The sequence below is a fragment of the Paroedura picta genome, chromosome 6 (genome assembly GCF_049243985.1).
Source record: "Paroedura picta isolate Pp20150507F chromosome 6, Ppicta_v3.0, whole genome shotgun sequence".
NCBI lineage: Eukaryota > Metazoa > Chordata > Lepidosauria > Squamata > Gekkonidae > Paroedura > Paroedura picta.
In genome coordinates, this window is record NC_135374.1 from 73,168,899 (window position 1) to 73,188,067 (window position 19,169).

General features: G+C 44.7%; 1 protein-coding gene across 2 annotated transcripts in view; it reads right to left on the reverse strand.

Annotated features, from left to right (window-relative positions):
* LOC143840056 (organic solute transporter subunit alpha-like) overlaps nucleotides 1-10,086 on the reverse strand; it is a 34,172-nt gene extending 24,086 nt beyond the window's left edge. The window contains exons 1-2 of one of the 2 annotated variants that reach the window (XM_077343012.1): nucleotides 9,954-10,086; nucleotides 802-953 (exon numbers count right to left, since the gene is read on the reverse strand). In XM_077343012.1, the coding sequence (XP_077199127.1) occupies nucleotides 802-953; nucleotides 9,954-10,032 (231 nt within the window). In that variant the 5' untranslated portion in view covers nucleotides 10,033-10,086. Of the gene's footprint in view, nucleotides 1-801; nucleotides 954-8,015; nucleotides 8,152-9,953 lie in introns of those variants that run through there. The other variant, XM_077343013.1, reaches the window with a different exon arrangement.
* Nucleotides 10,087-19,169: the final 9,083 nt, after the last annotated feature.

The following is a 19,169-nucleotide window of genomic DNA, read 5'->3' on the forward strand; positions in this document are numbered from 1 at the left end:
CAAACCAACCTAGGTGTAAACTGCACGGAGCTTTTATTCCAACCCCAGATCGATTCAGTCCCTGCCATCTACACAGAATGCAATTTCCGTTTGGATTTTGGGCAATTTAAATTTTCCTTCTGCAGCAAGAAGGATTGATCTGGAGTGACACTACCTTTATTGTGGGATATCTCAGACTGATGCTAATCCTGAACAGAAAATCACATTGTTTTGAATCTGGGCTCTCCTCCGTGGTAGAGGACCCGTGATTGGCTACAGGTGGTCATATGACAAGCCTGCATCAAAGGAGAAGCCCCTAATTTCTCTCAACTTCTGTCGGCCTTGGGGTTTTTTTTGTGCCTTCTTCGTTCCCCCCCCCCTTCAAGAAAAGAAAGAAAGAGTCTCCATTTGCCTCCCCCTCCCCTCTTCTGAGCCTCCCTAACCACGTGCAGAAGACTTTCCTGTTTCAATGGGGAGGGGGGGAAGAGGAAGACCCGAATTCAAAGCGATCTGAATTCAACAGGATTGACAATGGAATAAAAAAGTAAGTGCAGACTCTGCCCTAGATTACTGAAATATAACCATTGATATTCAGATATGGATGTGCTGGATCTGCCCTAAACAATTATGAATCTTGTAACATCGTCCACATTAGGAAACAAGAAACATCCTTAATTAGAAAGCAACCATTAAAGCCACATGACAGAGACAACCCATTCTCAGGATGTCTTTACTCTGGACTGTGGTATCCTTGAAATCCCCTGTCTAGAAGATAAAAGAAACTTTTTCTATGCCAAATTTAACTTTATTTCTTAAGCTTACCGGAGCTGCTGCATTTATCCAAATAAAAATTGACCTTTTGGAGGGAGGGATTTTCCGATAGATATAAAAGACCTCTTCCACAAATACCAGGTTGGCCATCAGTGTCATTAAAGTCATGATGGCAAAGAGAAATATTCCTGTTACATCAAGGCCTGGGAGGATAAAAAGATGTGGCAAATGTAAACAGTGGTAGCATATTTTAAAGGATGAATTTAATCCAGCAAAAGTGAAAAAAGTATCATTACCTTCTCTCCACAAAATGAATAACTGAGCATTAAATTATTTCATGGTTCAGGACCATAGAATTTTGTTTACCACATTGTTATGGCTTCTGGCCAACCATCTTTTATTAGGCAGATTTTTGGCTAATAGTCAAGGGGGAAGGGGTTTGACATTCAGTCTATAGGAGCAAACAGGAGATACAAGGGGAAACCTGCAAGAACTTGCAGGAGATATCTTATTTCCCAGTCCCTCACTATTTCCACTTTCTCTTTCCATATCCTCTCCCCTTTTCCTGCTTTCTTTTCTCCCTCCCACCCAATTGACAACATATATCTATCTGCCCCTCTATCTTCAGCTCCCCCACACACCTCTATTTAGAAAAACTATGGCCCAGTTGTGAGCAGGAGCCTCTTGTGGCGCAGAGTGGTAAGGCAGCTGTCTGACAGCTTTGCCCATGAGGCTGGGAGTTCAATCCCAGCAGCCGGCTCAAGGTTGACTCAGCCTTCCATCCTTCCGAGGTCGGTAAAATGAGGACCCAGCTTGCTGGGGGGTAAACGGTAATGACTGGGGAAGGCACTGGCAAACCACCCCGTATTGAGTCTGCCAAGAAAACGCTAGAGGGCGTCACCCCAAGGGTCAGACATGACTCGGTGCTCCTTTACCTTTACCTATGGCCCAGTTGTGTGGTACCAGACACTGCCAGACGCTTGGTAGGGAAACCACAAGGATCTGGTAGGTGGAGCACCTTACTTTCCCTCTCTCTACACTACTCTTTCCCTTCCCTAGAAATCCCCATATCCTCTCCCCTTTCCCTGCCTCATTCTCTACTAGGGTTGGGTGCTTCCTTTGTACCCCAACCTTTTTCCACAGTGGGGACCAAAGCAGCTTGCATTATTCTCCTCTTCTTTTTATCCTCACAACCACCCAGTTAAGTAGGTTAGGCCGAAAGTATGTGACTGGTCCTAAGCACTCCTAGACGCTACTCTGGAGCTTGTACACCACACTAGCTTTTATAGAGTGGCTGCTGTTGAAGAGTAGATAACAAGAAAAGAAAAAGATAGATGTAGATCTGAGTCCAGAAAATGGAAGTTACAAGATTTACCTTCAATAGAGGCTGACCAAACTGGCGGGTTTGGCCAAGATGGCCAAACTGACATTGATGGTTAACGGAAAAACTGAAAATGTCTTTCAAGAACAATCGGGTCCTTATTTGAACTATTTAAGAAAATAAGGGACACGGGGATAGAATGGGGTTCTATAACTAGAACGTTTGTAGAGTACAGTTTATATAATCCAACTAATGTAGTTTCTGTATATTAACATTTTGTTATATATTAATATAATAATAAAAATCTGTAATAAAAAAGAGTAATTAACAACCAGGCCTAGTTGAGTTGCACAAGCCAAGTGTATCAAGTCACTCAGAGAAATGGCTGCTTTCGCGGGTTGAATATGTTGCATTATATCTTGTTTACATCTTGTTAATGCCTTCCCTCCCCAGAACCTATTCCAAAATCTCCAGAGGTTTCTCAACCTGGAGCTGGCAATCCCCCAGGTCTGGCCCCAAGGAATTCTCCCTCAAAATCCAGAACACCCCTGGAAAAAATCCTGTCCCCCCTTCCCATTTTTTACTCTTTCTCAATACCTCCCCTCTCAAAACTGTAGTGCTGTTCCAGGACTTCTCTCCATGGGGGAGAATAGAATATATGATAATATGCACACAGCCCCAGCCACAATGGATAGACATTGCAACAAACTCTACACTTATGCAATAATTCATGTACACATATATTTAATATAAAGCTCTCAATAGTCCCACTGGCTATGCACACAGTGCTGCTGAATTCAGATAATGTATAACTGTAGCCTTTCATTATATGATCTCAATTCATACTATAAAACAGAAAATATTACAAATCCTGTCCAAGAAGCACAAACATAATATGATGTCTTATAATATAATCCTAGTGATGAGTAGGCTGGTTTATTCAGCAGAGAGGAAAATGCGCTGTGCTCAGAGGTCCTCTTCTCCTTCATTATTGTATCACATGTGCAAGATACTGCAAATAGGTCCCAAGGCCTGGAGGCTTGTGGCAGAAAGGTCAAGTACGAGCCTAAATTAATCAACGGGTTTTCATATGTTTGATGACAATTTAAACAGCCAACAAACTATTTCTTCATCTCAAAACATTGGTTCAACAGATCAACAGCCTGGCATTTTGACTTTATTCACAATCAGCTTGCCACTTTATTGAATCTATCTGTTAAGATTCTTTGGTAAAGGTCAGGAAATGCAGAGCATAAACTGGATTCCACAGCTGCAACAGTAAGATGTCCCACTGCACAAACACAGCAATCCTGGGCAAGTCTAAAATTCTATTGTGATCCATAGATTTACTTTCAGGTAAGTGTACACAGGATTGTGGCCATTGCCAACAAGCCTCCATGTTGGGAAGATGACAGGGGAATCCTACTGTTTTTATACTAATGCTTTCACAGGCCACTGTTGGAAACAAACAGGCCAACCCTACAGACCCCTGTAGGGCTCTTATTTTCTTAAGTTACAAAAGGATTTTAGGCAGAGTCACTACAGAAGGAGAAAGTACACAAAACTTCATATAAGTTTCATCTCATGTGGCAACTTCCTCTTTACTTGCTGCCTTAAACTTTTACTACTATTATTGTATTTTCCAGTGACCCTTGTCTTTTCATAATGTGATCAAAGTATGATAGCTTCATTTTAGTTGTTTTAGGTTCTAGGGAGAGTTCAGAATCTGATCTAGAACCCGGGATCAGTAAACTCTCCCCCAATACCACATTTCAAATTAACCTACTTCTTGTCAGCTTTCTTTATTGATCAGCTTTCACACCCATACATAATAATGTAGAATACTATGGTGTGAATTAACATCCTTACTTTTAAGCATATTGTCTAGCTTCCTGATGGCTGCCCTTCCCAGTCTCAATTTCCTTCTGATTTCTGGGTTATAGTCTCCCATTTGGTTGGTGATGGAGCCAAGGAATATAAATTCTTTAACAATTTCAGTTTATTCATCATCAACCTTAAACTTCTGTAATTCCTCAATAGTCATTACAAAGCAGCTGTAATTCTACTTTGTAATGTTCTGCTTTAATCTTCGTCATGAGTTGTTTCGTTTTCACTATTTTCTGCTGTTAATGTGGTGCCATCTGCATATCTCAAATTGTTAATGTTCATTCCACCAATTTTCACTTTACCTTCTAAATCTACTCAATTTCTCTTTATGTCAGAAGTTCCTGATAGAGCGGTTTCTTAGTGGAACAGGCTTCCTTGAGAGGTGGTGGGTTCTCCATCTTTGGAAATTTTTAAACAGAGGTTTGATAGCCATCTGATGGAAAGGTGGGGAGAGGGAGCCGTAGCCCAGTGCCGGGGCCTTCACGGCCCGGCACCAGGCCTCAGCCCGGTGGTTGGGGACCACCGCTGTGAAAGATTTCCCTGAAACTGAAGATTTCCTGGTTCTCCCTCCTACAACCATCACTGCAGACTCACCCACCCCACTAGGCAATCAGTAAAAGTTGACTTATGTTATCCCCAATGTTCTTTTGTTCTGTTGTTCATAATGTTGTTATTGTCATTATTGTATTATTATAAACTGAGTTATTTGTATTGTTCCTGTTTGATGTTAACCACCCTGAGCCTTTGAGGAAGGTGATATATAAATATAATAAATAAATAATACTACACTTCAAGAACTCTGAAGAGTGTCATAAAATTCTTTTCATAACTTCACATGAAATCTAAATGTGAGTAGGACGTGTTTTATGTGAAATCAGCCACTCTAGTTAAAAATGAATTAGAATACTAGTTCTCTCAAGGGCTTAAATTCACTGACACGATGACATCATGGATGTGAGTTTAATGGTGCCTTTTAATCAGAACCTCAAGATATGTTCAGTTTCAGAGTTTTGATCCAAGAAAATTAAATTGATTCTTCTGATTTTCTTTCTGACATGTGTTATCACAATTGTTTTGCCATCATAAACCCAGGATTTGAAAGCTGGGAAGGTGGCATCATTGATGAATGTGGAATGGGGATGAAGAACACACAAACAAGTTTTACAGAGAGGCCATCATATGAAAACCAGACAACAAAATTCAGATGTTACCTTAGGAAAAGAAGCATCTCCATTTATGAGCTTTTAAGAATTAAAGCTTGATTGGATAACTGACAAAGGGAGCAATGGCTTGCAAAAGCTTATACCCTGAAAATATTGTTAGTCTCAAAGGTGATACTGAACTTGAATCTAGCTGTTCTACTGCAACCAGCATGGCATATCTTTGAAACTACCCCCATGAATGGTGACTGATGAAGAGAACAGCAGATGGTCATTTGCCACACTTGCAGGGAGAGGCAAAATATATTATTAATACCCTGGCCTAGAGTCCCCCTCCCCCCAAAACCAAATATTTATTAAAGAGAAAATGTTCACAAGTATACTTTTAACACAGCACCAGATTGAGCAAGGAAAAATGGTTAAAATACAATTCCTCTGCCCTCTCTCTCTATAGGGCAGTGTCTTTAACTTAGAACGTTATAGATCTCTACAGAGTTTCCATTGCTTTAAAGTTTTTTCCAGCTCTTCAGACCAGCCCATAATTAATAGCTGTCTCTTCCAGACCTCAGCTAAGAGTTCTGTCTGCTCTAATGGAGTTAGCACACAAGAGCCCTTGTTCCTTGTTCCCCTGAGTTTTGTCTCATCTATCTCATGCACTAACCAGGTAAGGCCAGGTTAGAGAAGCTTATCCTGGAGAATCTTCCTGGAATTCCTTCCTGAAGTCTCTCTGGTATCTAATTCCTTGAAATCTCTGTTATCTGATTGGAGGAGGGAAATGAACCCCCCTATTGTCTCTAATTAGACCTATCAGCATTTCTTAAGAGGTAGCTGAGGTAAGCCTGGAAATCCATTGACTGACTTTCTCCTTCTTTCCTGTTCACTGCAAAACTTTAAAAAATGGAAAGTGAAGGTTTTGCTCATTTCAACTTCCAAATAGCCATTGATTAGCCATCTTTTAATGTTTTGGGGATTTTAAAGATTCTGTGTTTTTACTATTTTATTGTGAACCACTGTGAGTCTTTGAGTGCAGCGGTATATAAATCAAAGAATAAATAAATAAATAAAATTTCTTCACACACATACATACACAAAAGTGTAATTAACCTGTGTATAGAGTTCATTAGTAATAAACATCTTTTCTGTTGTCTCATACTGCTGCTAAACCTTTCAGACTGTTCATTCAATCATCTGACTATTCATCCATTCAGAGGTACCAGACATCTAGATAAGATAGATTAGCTAGGGCTTGGAAGTGAGAGAATACTTATTCCATAGACACGCATGCATGGAAACTCCGTGTTCATTTAATCACATTATTATAAGGCTTGAGAAGGGCCCACAGGGGACTAATTGATGGAAGCCTACAAGAAGGATATGTTTCCCCACAAGCAAGCTCAAGCAATTTCCTGCCAGCATGGGGGTGAGAGAATGCCCCATCCAGTTCCACAGCTTCATGAAGCTGACAGGGGCATTTGGTGTCCATTATACACAGGGATGGCCTGGCAGGGCCGTGGATGGTGCCTGCAGCAACAAATAAAATGCGGGAGTTTCCACGTTCGCTTACCATGGGCCATCTGGTGCACTGTGCTGGGCCAGGGCCAGGATGGCGGCAGCATCTCATCCATAATTGGAGATTAGCCCCACTGCCCTGCTGCTGCCATCCCAGACTACCCACCCTGTGCATAATCGGTCAGTGAGTCAAATCCAGTAGAACAGAATTTAACAAGACTTCGGGGGTATAAGTTTTTGAGAGTCTGATGAAGGGAGCTTATATCCCAAAATCTTGTTGGTCTCTAAGGTACTACTGGACTCAGATCTACATCTATCTTTTTCTTTGTCTTTGTCTTTGTCTTTGTTGTTGTTGTTATTTATTTATTGACCTAACTTCTTACTATACTTTTCCTAGCTTCTGAGGCTGTGGTGGAATGAAAAGCTCCTGGAAACTATTGACACAGTTACCCCTCATTGTCCACTCCCCACTCCCAGCACCTTGGTTTACTGCTAAGCTGAGTGGCTTGAAGAACGCTGGAAGATACCTAGAACAACAACAGTAGGAAACGGAAACTGAATCATAGAGCCTGCTCTAGAGCTGATTTGAAGGTCTATGAGGCAGCAGTGAAAACGGCAAATAAATTCTGTTTTGCTGCTATAATTGAACCCACTTATTCATGCCCAGTTCAGTTGCTCAAAGTAGTTCAACACCTGCTGACCCCAAAATATGACCTTTTGCATTGACAGGACCTAATGATTAGTCGTCATGACTTTGCAAAGTTTCTTGCTGACAAAATCTTTCAAATATGTTCTGATTTGGATACAGGTTGCAATATAACAGTGATGCTTCAAAAAGCCATCAAGTATATCATCTGATCTATTTGAGCAACGTTTTGAACTATTAACCAGAATGTATGTCAACAAGATTTTAGGATCTGTGAAGAGCACCAGTCATACATTGGATCGGAGGCCTTCTTGGCTGTTTAAAGCATGTAAAGACCATATCAGTGAAGCCTTAAACGATATAAATTAATCACTGACCCAGGGATTATTCCCCAGGTTATTAAAACAGGCATTTATTCATTCCCTATTGTAAAAAAAAGTCACAAGAGAATAATAATGTGGCCAGCTTGGTGTAGTAGTTAGGAACACTGACTTCTAATCCGGCAAATTGGGTTTGATTCCCCACTCCTCCTTCACATGCAGCCAGCTGGGTGACCTTGGGCTCGTCACAGCACTGATAAAGCTGTTCTGACCGAGCAGTAATATTAGGGCTCTCTCAGCCTCACTCACCTCACAGGGTGTCTGTTGTGAGGGTCTCTCCATTGGCTACAGTTCAGTTAATGGGCTCAGTTCAAAGTACTGGTTATCTCCTCAAATGCCCTTCATGCCTAGGACCCACATACCTGTAGGACCACCTGTCCTAGTATGTTCCATCATGGCAAGCTTGGTCATATGAACAGAACCTTTTAAAAGTTTCTCTTTCCCTCAGATCTGAAATGTAGGCTGCTAGGCATCTTTCCTGAAAATCTGCATGTGTTTGCTAGGGAATTATTCTTCTTTGTGACAACAGCAGTCGGAATTCTAATCGCCTCAAGGTGGAAGCAGCAAGGACTACCTGATGTGGAGTCATGGCTTGCGAAATTAGGAGAATATGCTGCAATGGTGAAACTTACTCATTGGATGAACAGAAGACCACCAGAAGAATTTCATGAACACTGAGATTTCTTTCTAAAACATGCTGAGTTATAATGTAGTTGACTAACATCTCTGTGTTAACTTTCTGTAAAGGTGGCTGACTGGTATATGTTAAAGTTTAGGTGAGCACCATGAAGCAACAGTAAAGAGGGTGAAAAGGCCAAGGTCAGAAACCTGTTTTGCTGCTTTCATGGAGCAGGGATGGGAACCCCTTGAGGGGTGCCATTATCCCTGATCTGAAGACCATGAGGCTAGGGTACATGGCACACATCCCTTGAGCAGCAACAAATGTCTGACAAGGAGGAGCCGGGTATATATATAGCCTGATAGCCTAAGGCTCAGAGCCAGGGTGGCCTTGCCCAGCAACCAGGAATGTGTAGAGGCCTGACTCTTGCACATCCTATCAAGTGTCATCACTGTGATCAGGTATGGCCTGTGTTTTATACCCTGGGCTGCAACACATGCTTATCCTTAAATAAAGTTGACCCTCGGACAATCACAACTAAAGGGGTTGGCTCCCCTTGTAGCATGTCTGCTTGCAATGTCTGCTTTTAAAGTTTGAATGTCTGGACAAATAATCATGCATAGTAGATACTTTCGTATCCTCCACTATTCTACTAAAGAAAAGGTTAAAAACTTATCTTGACATAAAGGAGGAGGGGTGTAAGTTACACATCACCAGTGATGCCACAGGATTATTCAACTGACACCTATAACTGTTGTCTACGCAGCCACAGAGCTGGGCTCACTGCCTGGAGCTACCTTCAGTTGTTTTTTGTTACTTAAAAAAGGTGGGGGGAGAACTCTCTGGTTTTCCAATGCCACCTCCACATGAATGGACCCTTAATTATCCATACAAAACCATACAGCGTGTAATTTCTCTGGGTCTACTACAGATTTATAGCATGCCCTGCCCTTGCTCCTATCCCACACATGCAATCTTGTGTCTCATCAGCTGAAATGATCTCATGATCAAGGGTTTATAGCCTCGGCTGGGACTCCAGGCCCCAAGAAAGAGTAACCACTCCCCAAGCACTTCTGTACTTGTGGTCCTCTCACTTTTTTGTTTGGTCTTCCTTGTACTTTGTGGTTTTTGCTTGTCCACACTACGAATACTGAGAAATCCCCTACACAGGAATAGCACATACTCTCAGAATGCTCTAGCCATGACTTTGTCTTGCAGCTAGTGTACCGTGCAACTGTAGAAGAATTGTGGACAGTCCCTGTTTGGATCCATGCTCCAAAATTCCCTATCCTGAACAATGGGAACAATTCACCTCAAAGTCTCCCTGCACAAGCCTTCCTGAAATAACCTGAAGCCTGTTTGTGTCCATTTTGCCAGCCCTTTTCATTTTGAAGACGGTGACTTGCCCTCTGTCTCCAGTGAAAACTGACTGTGCATTCAAACACAGGACTCAGTTTGCCTTTATTCCTTCTACGAGTCACTCCAAATACCATTTTTTAAAATCACAGCTGACTTATAGCGACCCCACATTTTCAATGCAAGAGACATTAAGTAGGTCAGTCTACTGTGGCAATGAGAAAGAAAAGGCTCTTTTAAATCTCAAGCTTTCCATTTGGAAAACACCCAAAGAAGAACTGCTGCCCACATAGTTTTGTTCCGAATCAAGAGTATGCAAACTTACTTTCCAAAATTGTCTGGGAGAATGGATGTTCACTTGCAGAACAGATGAAATCTAAAGTCTCATTTCCCTCTTCTTCCATTTCAGAACTTTCTCCCAGGATTTCTTGTGTCCTTCCTGTGCAGATTTTTTCCTTTCCCTGCAACAACAACACTCAAGACAACTGAACAGTCTGTTTCTGCTTTGTCGTTGTTCTTCCAGACAGATTCTAGTGGCAAAGTTCTCCTGCCTTCCGCATTCAGAGTGAAATTTTGATGCTTCTGCTGCTCTCCTTAGAGACACTTTGCAGGGGCACTACCTCCTGCAAGTGAGGCAGTAAAACATTAGCGAAGTGAAACACAGGGATTGGTGGCAAAGCACTGGTGCCCCAGGAGGGAGAGGGAGGGACGGAGGAGGCTGCCTGGCTGCAGTGTTAGTTCTGAGTGACACACCTTTTCCACAAACGGTTAGCAATCTCAGTGCCCACAGCAGGGTGCAACGTTGAAAACAGCACATTTCTTATCTTAAACGCATAGGACGTCCTGTCTAACAAATCCTCATTGTTTTTTTTTTTAAAGAAAGCCTCACACATTGTAAACAAAACATACAACAATAGAGCTTACATGGAAGGTGGTTTTCACAAGCCATACAAAGGGTCAAGCCAGAGGGGAGGTTTGTGATAAAGGGCAACAATCAATACTCAGGGTCCCAATTTGGATTGGGTATGGAACAAGGGAGAAGGGGTTTAATCACTGCCATGATTTCAGACACCTCACTTTGTGCAATTAGTACAAACTCTCCCTTGGCCTGTCTTTTCCCATCTTTTCCCACCTAAAAGGTTCCACAGGGCCTGAAAAAGGGAGCTCCTCCGCCAGGCATTTGGTTGAGGTTGACCCAAGCCATCGCTTCCAAATGGCCCCCAAGCCCCTACTACTACTACTATGACTGCTGTGAATCTACACAACCCACTGGGTCTCAGTAAGAGTTGAGTTGAGACTCCTTTGCAGTTCCGTTATTCTCTCATGTTATTGTTATTATGTTAATTGTTATCGTTGTTATGTTATTGTTGTTATCACCTGTTGTTACAATATGTTATCTGTATCTTTTTCCTGTTTCCTGTAAACTGCCCTGAGCCTTCGGGGAGGGCGGTATATAAATATAATGAATAAATCTTTTAAGGGTTAATAGGAGCACAGGAGAAGAAATGATGCTGATCAGCATGACTGAGTGATGGCAGAGGGGTTAAACCTCCTGCACCCCACACTCTTCCCTCCCCTCAGCACTGCAATTTATCTTTTAAAACATTGGGATGATCTGGTCAAAACCATCTGCATTTCATCTGGTTTAACCCTTAAAACACTTTTCATTTGAAAGTGTGTCAGCTGATGGTAGAAAATAGTCAAGAGCCAACTGGAAATCAAGTACACAAACTGAGAGAATCATTTTTTGACTTTCTTCCTTTTGGGAGCCCTTTCCTCATCAGTGGGTCCACCAAAAGACCTCTTTCTATCTGCCACAGAATCCCTGTGAATTGCAGAAGACGCTAACCTGTAGCCCAATCCTTCTCAACTTTTTTACCATTGAGAAGCCCCTGAAACATTCTTCAGGCTTTGAGAAATCCTAGAAGTGGTATGATTGTGCAGAATAAAGTTGGGAAGCATAGCTGTGTACATGCCTACTTGGTGCCCCTTCCCTTCCCACCCCCTCCAGGCCCATCACTAGCCATTTTGGGTGGGGGGAACAGGTCAACATGATCATATGGTCAAATCATCCGATAAATGTTTAACAAACTTGTTAAAATCTTTAAACCGCCCGGGGCGCCGCGGGCACCACGGACTAAATAAAAGGCTAAGGGGTTCTAGGGCGGGATGTGTCCGTGATGAGGAAGGGTGCGGAATGGACCCTTACTCCGGACAGACAATCGGAGGGACCAATCGGCAGGCGCGTGGTCCCTCCGATTCCCAGCCCCAGCAACTGCGAGCCACGCGCAGCGCGCCTCGCAGTTGCTCCCTTTGCCACTTCGCGCCTCCGACGCATCAGGCCAGCCACAAGGGAGCCCCTGGCAGCCGCGCGGAGCGCAGCTGCCGGGGGCTCCCTGCCCGGCGGCCTGATGCGGCGAGAGGCACGGAGCGCCTCTTGCCGCGTCAGGCCGCCGCCTGAGGGAGCCCGGGGCTCCCTGCCTGACGGCCTGAGGCTGTGACAGCCTTAAATGCCGCCGCCTCCACACCTGTCTCCGAGCCGGTGGCCCAAGAGACGAGGCAGAGTGGGTGTCGCCGCCGCCGCCAAGCACCTGCCTCGCTCCCCGCCTTCCCTTCCCGCCCTTCCTCCCTCGGCAGCCTCTCTGGGCAGTCCGGCCCGAGGCAGCAGGGCGACCCGGAGAAGAAGAAGAGGCGGCGGCAGGGCCGGGAACCTGCGGGTCGAGCCGCGACCGGCTTCGCCGAGGCAGCCACCCGGAGGGACCTTCCTAAGCTGCCCCTGTGAGTTAACTTGTGGGGGCCTCCCCCCCCCACTCTTTCCCTCTCGGAAGGAGGAAGACCAATCTCTGCCTCCGGGGCTGCTGGCGCAAAGGGGAGCTGGAGCGGCATCATGGCCTGTAAGATGAACCCCAATGTCACCTATGCCACCCGCAAGCGGCGGAAACCCATCCAGAAAATGTAAGATAAGATTATGGGGGGGGGCCTGCGCGGGTAAGCTACGTCCATTCTTACGAGGGAGCGGGGCGAGGGGGGGGCTGCAGGGCTTGCTTTTGCATTTCTCCTTGGACTGCCTCTGGCTTCAGGATCCGAATCGCTCGCTCTTTCCACTCCACAAGCTTTGCCTCCCGCCCCGTTTCTCTGCTTCCTTTCAATATGCTTCTTACATCGGCCTTGCCTCTTCTCTTTCCTCCCGACAGCCACGTTGCAGCTTCTCTTTACCTTCCTTTCCCTCTTCGCTTTTCTTAACTTTTTTCCTTGGGGGGGGGGAGGGGAAAGGAAATCTAAATGGAAGGCCTTCTTGATAATGAAGGCACCTTTCGCTTCTCTCTGGCTTTGGAGGAGTGGTTGGGGCAGTCAGGAGAGAAGGACGGTCGGTTCGCAGTTTGCCCAAGCAGGAGAGCATGGGAGATGTTGATACATGTGCACGCAAAAGCTCTTGGTGGTCTCAGTTGGCCGTTTTGCGCAATCTGTGTCGCCCCTCCCTTTCATGGCTTCCTTACAAACACTTACAGTTACTCTTTCGGTGTTTGTAAATAATTTGTGAGGTTCCAAGGGAGTATTTCTGATTGAAGACAGTCTTCAGAGAGCAACCCCTCCCCCCAATTTTTTTTTTAAACCAGATTGTATTGCTCAGTCTTCTGCTTTGGAGAAATGCCATTTTCCTGCAAAACCTATTTCCACTCTTAAACGTGCAGTCGGTGTACACATTGAGTGCTTTTTTCCTGCATATTCGTCAGCTGAGACCCAGTACACATTAACCCCTGATTCAGGACTCTATTTTTACAAAGCTCTGATGACCCACTTGAATTCAAGCAGCTGATTAAAATCAGAAGGAGGAGGGGTGGGGAGGGGAATGAAAGAAAATGTGTCTTGCATGTATCTGGGCTGTCATGAAGGCGGCGAGACGCACGAAGCGCCTCTCGCCGCATCAGGCCCCCGACAAAGGGAGCCCCCAGGGGCTCCCTGGTCTAGCGGCCCTCCTCTCTCCTTTCCCCTTCCCCCTTATCCCCTTTCAAGGCCCATTTTTAGAAATGGGCTTTGAAACTAGTATCTTGATAATTAATTAACTCCCACTCATTTGGGAAACTCTTCCAGGGTCATCAAGAAAGTCTGACGAAAAGTGCTTGCACTCAAAAGTTCACACCCTGAATGAATCTTTGTTGGACTCTGACTTTATTGTGCCTTAACCAATGTTAGGATAACACTACTGGTTAGGCATTACTCTGGATTAATTTGTAGTATCTCCTAGAGCAGTGATCTTCAACTTTTCCAGACCAGAGGCCCTCTTTTAATGTCCGGATAGCAGCACATGACCCACAGAGCTGAAGCCAGGTGACAGGAAGTGGAGAAGCCAGAGTTATACCTCTTTGTGGGAATTGGAGTCCCCACTGAAAGACGATGAATTGGTTCTTATATGCTGCTTTTCTCTCCCCAAAGGAGTCTCAAAGCAGCTTACAGTTGCCTTCCCTTTCCTCTCCCCACAACAGACACCCTGTGAGGTAGGTGAGGCTGAGAGAGCCCTGATATTACTGCTAGGTCAGAATAGTTTTATCAGTGCTGTGGTGAGCCCAAGGTCACCCAGCTGGTTGCATGTGGGGAGCGTGGAGTCAAACCTGGCTTGCCAGATTAGAAGTCCACACTCCTAACCACTACACCAAGCTGGCACACATAGTGCACTGAAGTGGAGGATGGCTTTGCCAAAGAAAGACAAAGAACGCACAGGAGACCTTTTGTGTTCTTCCTAGAAGAACCTACCACTGATCTTGCCTCACTATCCTGCTGCTTTGCACAGAAAGGCTGGAGGCATAGCACCCTTGTTTTTGATGCATGTGCATGCACATGAGTAGCACATCCTCCCAAAATGCAGCCAAAATGACAACTGCATAAGAGCATATAGTCTTGCCAGTGGCGCTCTGTGACCTACTTGCGGGTCCTAGTCCATAAGTTGAAACAACTTCCCTAGAATGCATGCCAAATTCCTATCTCCCGCCCAAATGTTCATACTGCAAACCTTTTCCCATGGCAGCACTTTGCTATGCAGCAATACAGCGCACCAGCATTTATGGTAAACTTCCTCATATTTCCCCTACTCCATTCCTCACAATGGCCATTCTGTGCCCCTTTACACACACTTGGGGGGTGCTTTCCAAGGGTTTTTAAAAACTGGGAATAGACATCAATATACCCTTTGTTGCCTTAAAAACCACATCAACAATCATGATGTGTGCGGGTGGGATGGGGAGGTTGCCACAATGAGCAGAGAAAACAGCTGCTAGGTGGAGAGGAAATCTAGACTTCCCAAACCCATATGGCAGAAGCTTGGTTGTTAATTGTCCTTAATACATCTCAAGAACTGCTGGGACCCCCAGAGAACATAGTTTGAAAACTACCGTTCTAATCCAATATAGGCTCTCGTGGTTGTCGGGGGTTGCGGGCAGGGGCCCGTGGAAGCGGACATGCAGGTTGAGTTAGCAGCGTGGGGCGCAATTAGGCAGAAAGTGAGAGGCAAGGGAGCTTACCATGCAGAGGGGCCATTTTTGAGGCCGGTGTGTGGCTCCGCGGCGCCATTCTGGTCGCGTTGACGAGCAGGATGTGGGCTCCCGTGGCGGCTGGTCGTTGGGCCTAATTATTCCGGCGACGAAGTTGGCGCAGCTGGTCAACGGCGCTCGTGATGTCGGCGGCGAACTGTGAGCGGGCGGCGGCTCATTGGGGCGTTGTTGTTCGGCGCGGCCATGTTGGACGGTGGGTTGCTTGTGCGCATGTGTGCACTCTCACTCCCGGAAGAGGGAGCACAAAGAGGACCCAGCTGTAAATCCCAAGTTTCGGCGGTGGGCTGCAGGGCTCCGCGGCTCCGCGGCGATGTCAGAGAAGATGGCGGGAGGCGAGTGCGACCAGCGGCTCGGCGGCGGGCTGCAGGGCTCTGCGTGGATGTTGCGGGAGGCTGGCGAGCGGCTGCAGTCCTTGTTCGAGTCCTGGTTTTTCGGCAGCGGTGGCCTGATGCGGCGAGAGGCGCGAAGCGTCAGCCCGCCGGGCAGGGAACTGGCTCGCAGTTGCTGGGGCTGGGAACCAGAGGGATCAAAGCGCCTGCCGATTGGTCCCTCCGACTGTCTGTCATGAGGAAGGGTCCAATCCGGACCCTTCCTCATCCCGGACACATCCCGCCCCAGAACACCTTACTGTTTTATTTAGTCCGCGGTGCCCGCGGCGCCAAGGGCGGTGTACAGATGACAGACAAAGGAAATGCAGGATCTGAATTCAGTGCCCCTCACCTGAGAAGCCAGACAACTCCTGTTCTGTCACTTTGGAAGAATGTTTTCTTCAGACCTGAACACATGTATGTAGCTTTGCTACTTGACCAATCAGACAATGTTTATAGCATTGCCTTCCCAGGTGCTGATTATAAGCAAAGTCTTGACTGATGTGTATGCACACTGTTTGCAGTATTCTGTATCAACTGAACCTTTTGAATGGTTTTAAAGGGTAGCCCCACATACAGAGCCCTGGAGCAATCTAGCTTTGGAGAAACATGGGTTTAAAAATATTGACTATGACTTGAAAGAGTACAAGGAATGGCATACTGAAAAAGTATCCCTTTGAGTTTTATTACAGCTATACATCTCTCCTTGGAGACTGCATGAAGACTTGGTATCCGTTATGTGATTAATTCATTTATTCCCTCCCTCTCGCGGTCCAACACCAGTCATAAAAAGCATTGCATACAGAATATAAAATGTAGCATAAAGTGTTATATATAAATCAATAAAACAATCAGTAAAATATATTACCGAGATATGGGGTGTATAGCAGTATTTTAACCATTGTTTCTGAAGTCTCATTGCCTGGCAACCAAACTTAGCCACTTTAAAGGTAGTCTCTGGGATCTTAAAATATTCTATCTTTCCCGTGTGTTTCTAGGTGGATAGGATCTATGAAGGATCCACATATCTGTTTATACAGGTGACTTAAAAAAATTACGTGATCCACAGATTCAACATTGCCATCTCCGCATATATATAAGCATTCCTCCCAGCACATCCTCCTATATTTACTCCCTAGAAATACTGACAAGATCAGTCTAGCCTGATTTAGATAGGACACAAATGAGCCTAAGTTAAGCAGGGAAGTACCATTTATTTCCATAAAAACATGAAGAATATGCTCCCAGAATTAATGGGATTTTTTCTTGTAATTTCCTGAAATATAAATTTCAGCAGATAAGCTATCCTGGTTGTACAGAGATTGACCTTTTCAGGTATGCAGTCTTCATTTTTACAATAATAAAGTACAGTGTGTCTCACCAGATATAACCTTAATAAGAACACGTACTTCTTTTCAGCCAAATCACTTCAGGCTACAATGGAAAAGTTTTGTATTTGAGGAGATTTCCGCACCCTTTAAATGTAGCGTCATGCCAATCAAATGCAAGCTAAATATTCCGGCCCCTTCACATGACGTCACTCACATCCAGCATCTGGCCCACTGACTGCTTGCTACATCCTCAGTTTTAAAGCGCTTTTCTGGGAATCGCAAAAAGTGGATTCACCACCCTAAAAAGTGCTAGTGATCGAAGAATAATCAGCAGGCAACCAGCAGAAGGAAGGTATGGAGGCTCAAACCTGCTAAATCCATCTGCAGCATCCTGCCCTCCCTCTCACCTCCCTCTCCCTTGTTCCCAGGGACAAGAATTGCTTTTTAAAAAATGGTGAACTTCCTGGAGAAACGAATAGGTGGACACCCATATAGGCAATGCCAGAAATAAAAGAATATTTCATTCAACAAAGCATGCCTCTTGAAAGTTTTCTTCCCTCCACCAAAAAATCAGGAATGATAATAATTTACTTATTTATCAAAGGACTCGGCCACTTCAGCTTCAGTGCCCATGGCAGTCAATGGCACCATAGATTATAATCGGAATGTCAGTGTTCCTGCCTTCAGTGTTCCCCAGTGTTCCTGGGGCCTGGGGTGGTGGAGGGTTGAGATACAGCCTCCAAACTTTCAGGGTAGCTCAAGGACGCTTTTCCTTGACTCCCCTCAAAATTTCAAAATGATTGGTCCAAGAGTCCATGTCTAGGGACTCCTGAAGAGGGTGCCCCCATCCTTCCATTATATCCCTTTTCATTCATTTCTACCAGAAAACATAAATGGGACTGTATTTTGCCTGCCTGATCCCAAAAAGACCATGGACACTTTAGGGGGGGGGGATTTATTTTAACTTACACAAAGTAGCTTTGCAGTTCTGCAGCAACGTGGGTTGCACAATTTTTTTAAACAAAAATTCTCAGAGCAGGAAATAGAGAGGGGAGTTGTAAGGGCAGGCAAAATGCTGCAAGGACTTTCGCACATTTTCCCCTCCACACAGGCTTGCCCATGGTTGCTCCCTGATGTTAAGTGAGATAACAGGTGGTAAATCCAGTTTTGGCAATTTTCCTAATTTCATGGTAAATCTGACAAAAACTCAAGTCAGCCCCGGGACAGCCTTGGGCTGCAGATTACATCATGTAGAAATAGCACTAAACCCCGCCAGCAATGAGAAGCTGTCCAGGGGCAGATTCCTTGTGTGGAATCAGTCGGAGATATGGTAGAGCCTGGCGTGTCTTCAGTATCTTGGCCAGAGGTTGCCAGCACTCTGCAAAAAGATTGTGGTAGGGAGATAATTACACATACAATATTTTTGATAAATACCTGGTGTACAAAGAAAAAAGAATACAACCCTGAAGGGGGCAATGAGAAAACAATTAGGATAGTAAGGTCACAACTGTCTCTCTTTTTAAAGTGTCATTCCTTGCCTGTCTCCATACTGGTATTCATAGGGCAATATCCTGCTTGAAAGTCCCACACTTACTCTCACCCTCTCTCTCAGCTAGAGATGTAGTTAGGACCCTATCTCTGTGACTGTTTCTGCATTAGGAGACATACCTTGTTTTAGCCTAGTTTTGGATTTCCTTTGGATGCTATGATTGACTTTAGCCTTCCCACATTCGGGCTTTCTTCCCCTTTATTTCCCAGGCTGAAATTTGTGACATGTTTTCTGCACTGAGTCCAGTGGATGCAACCTCCTGTCATCATTTTCTCTCTTCCCATTTTCAATAAATGTGTTTTGCTTGCACTTTTGTTTTTGTTGCGCCCCTAATCTCACTATTCTATTTCGTTGATCGCCTCCTCCCCTTCCCCTCCCAAGTGTCCCGAATATAAAGGGTTTGAAGCCACGTTCTAACTCCCATTTCCTTTTCTTTACAGATATACCTAAAATAACTTCTTTGCTTTATCGATACCCTCTCAGTCATAATACTGTCCTCCTGCTTACTTGTTCCCTCAATTACCAATGAATTCACATGCTATTTGATAAGTGCTGGCAACTTCTTTTCTCCCTTAAAAAAAAATTGGAAGCCAAAAGTGTTCCTAATTCTGTCAAGAAAATGACTTTCGATCCCCATCCCTTGCATATTATTCTTGCGCAGGTCAGATGTGAATCGATTTCTGACGCTGCTTTTTTCATGGCTGTAAAGTGGTAAAATGTGGAGTGCTTTGAAGTTAGAAATGTAAT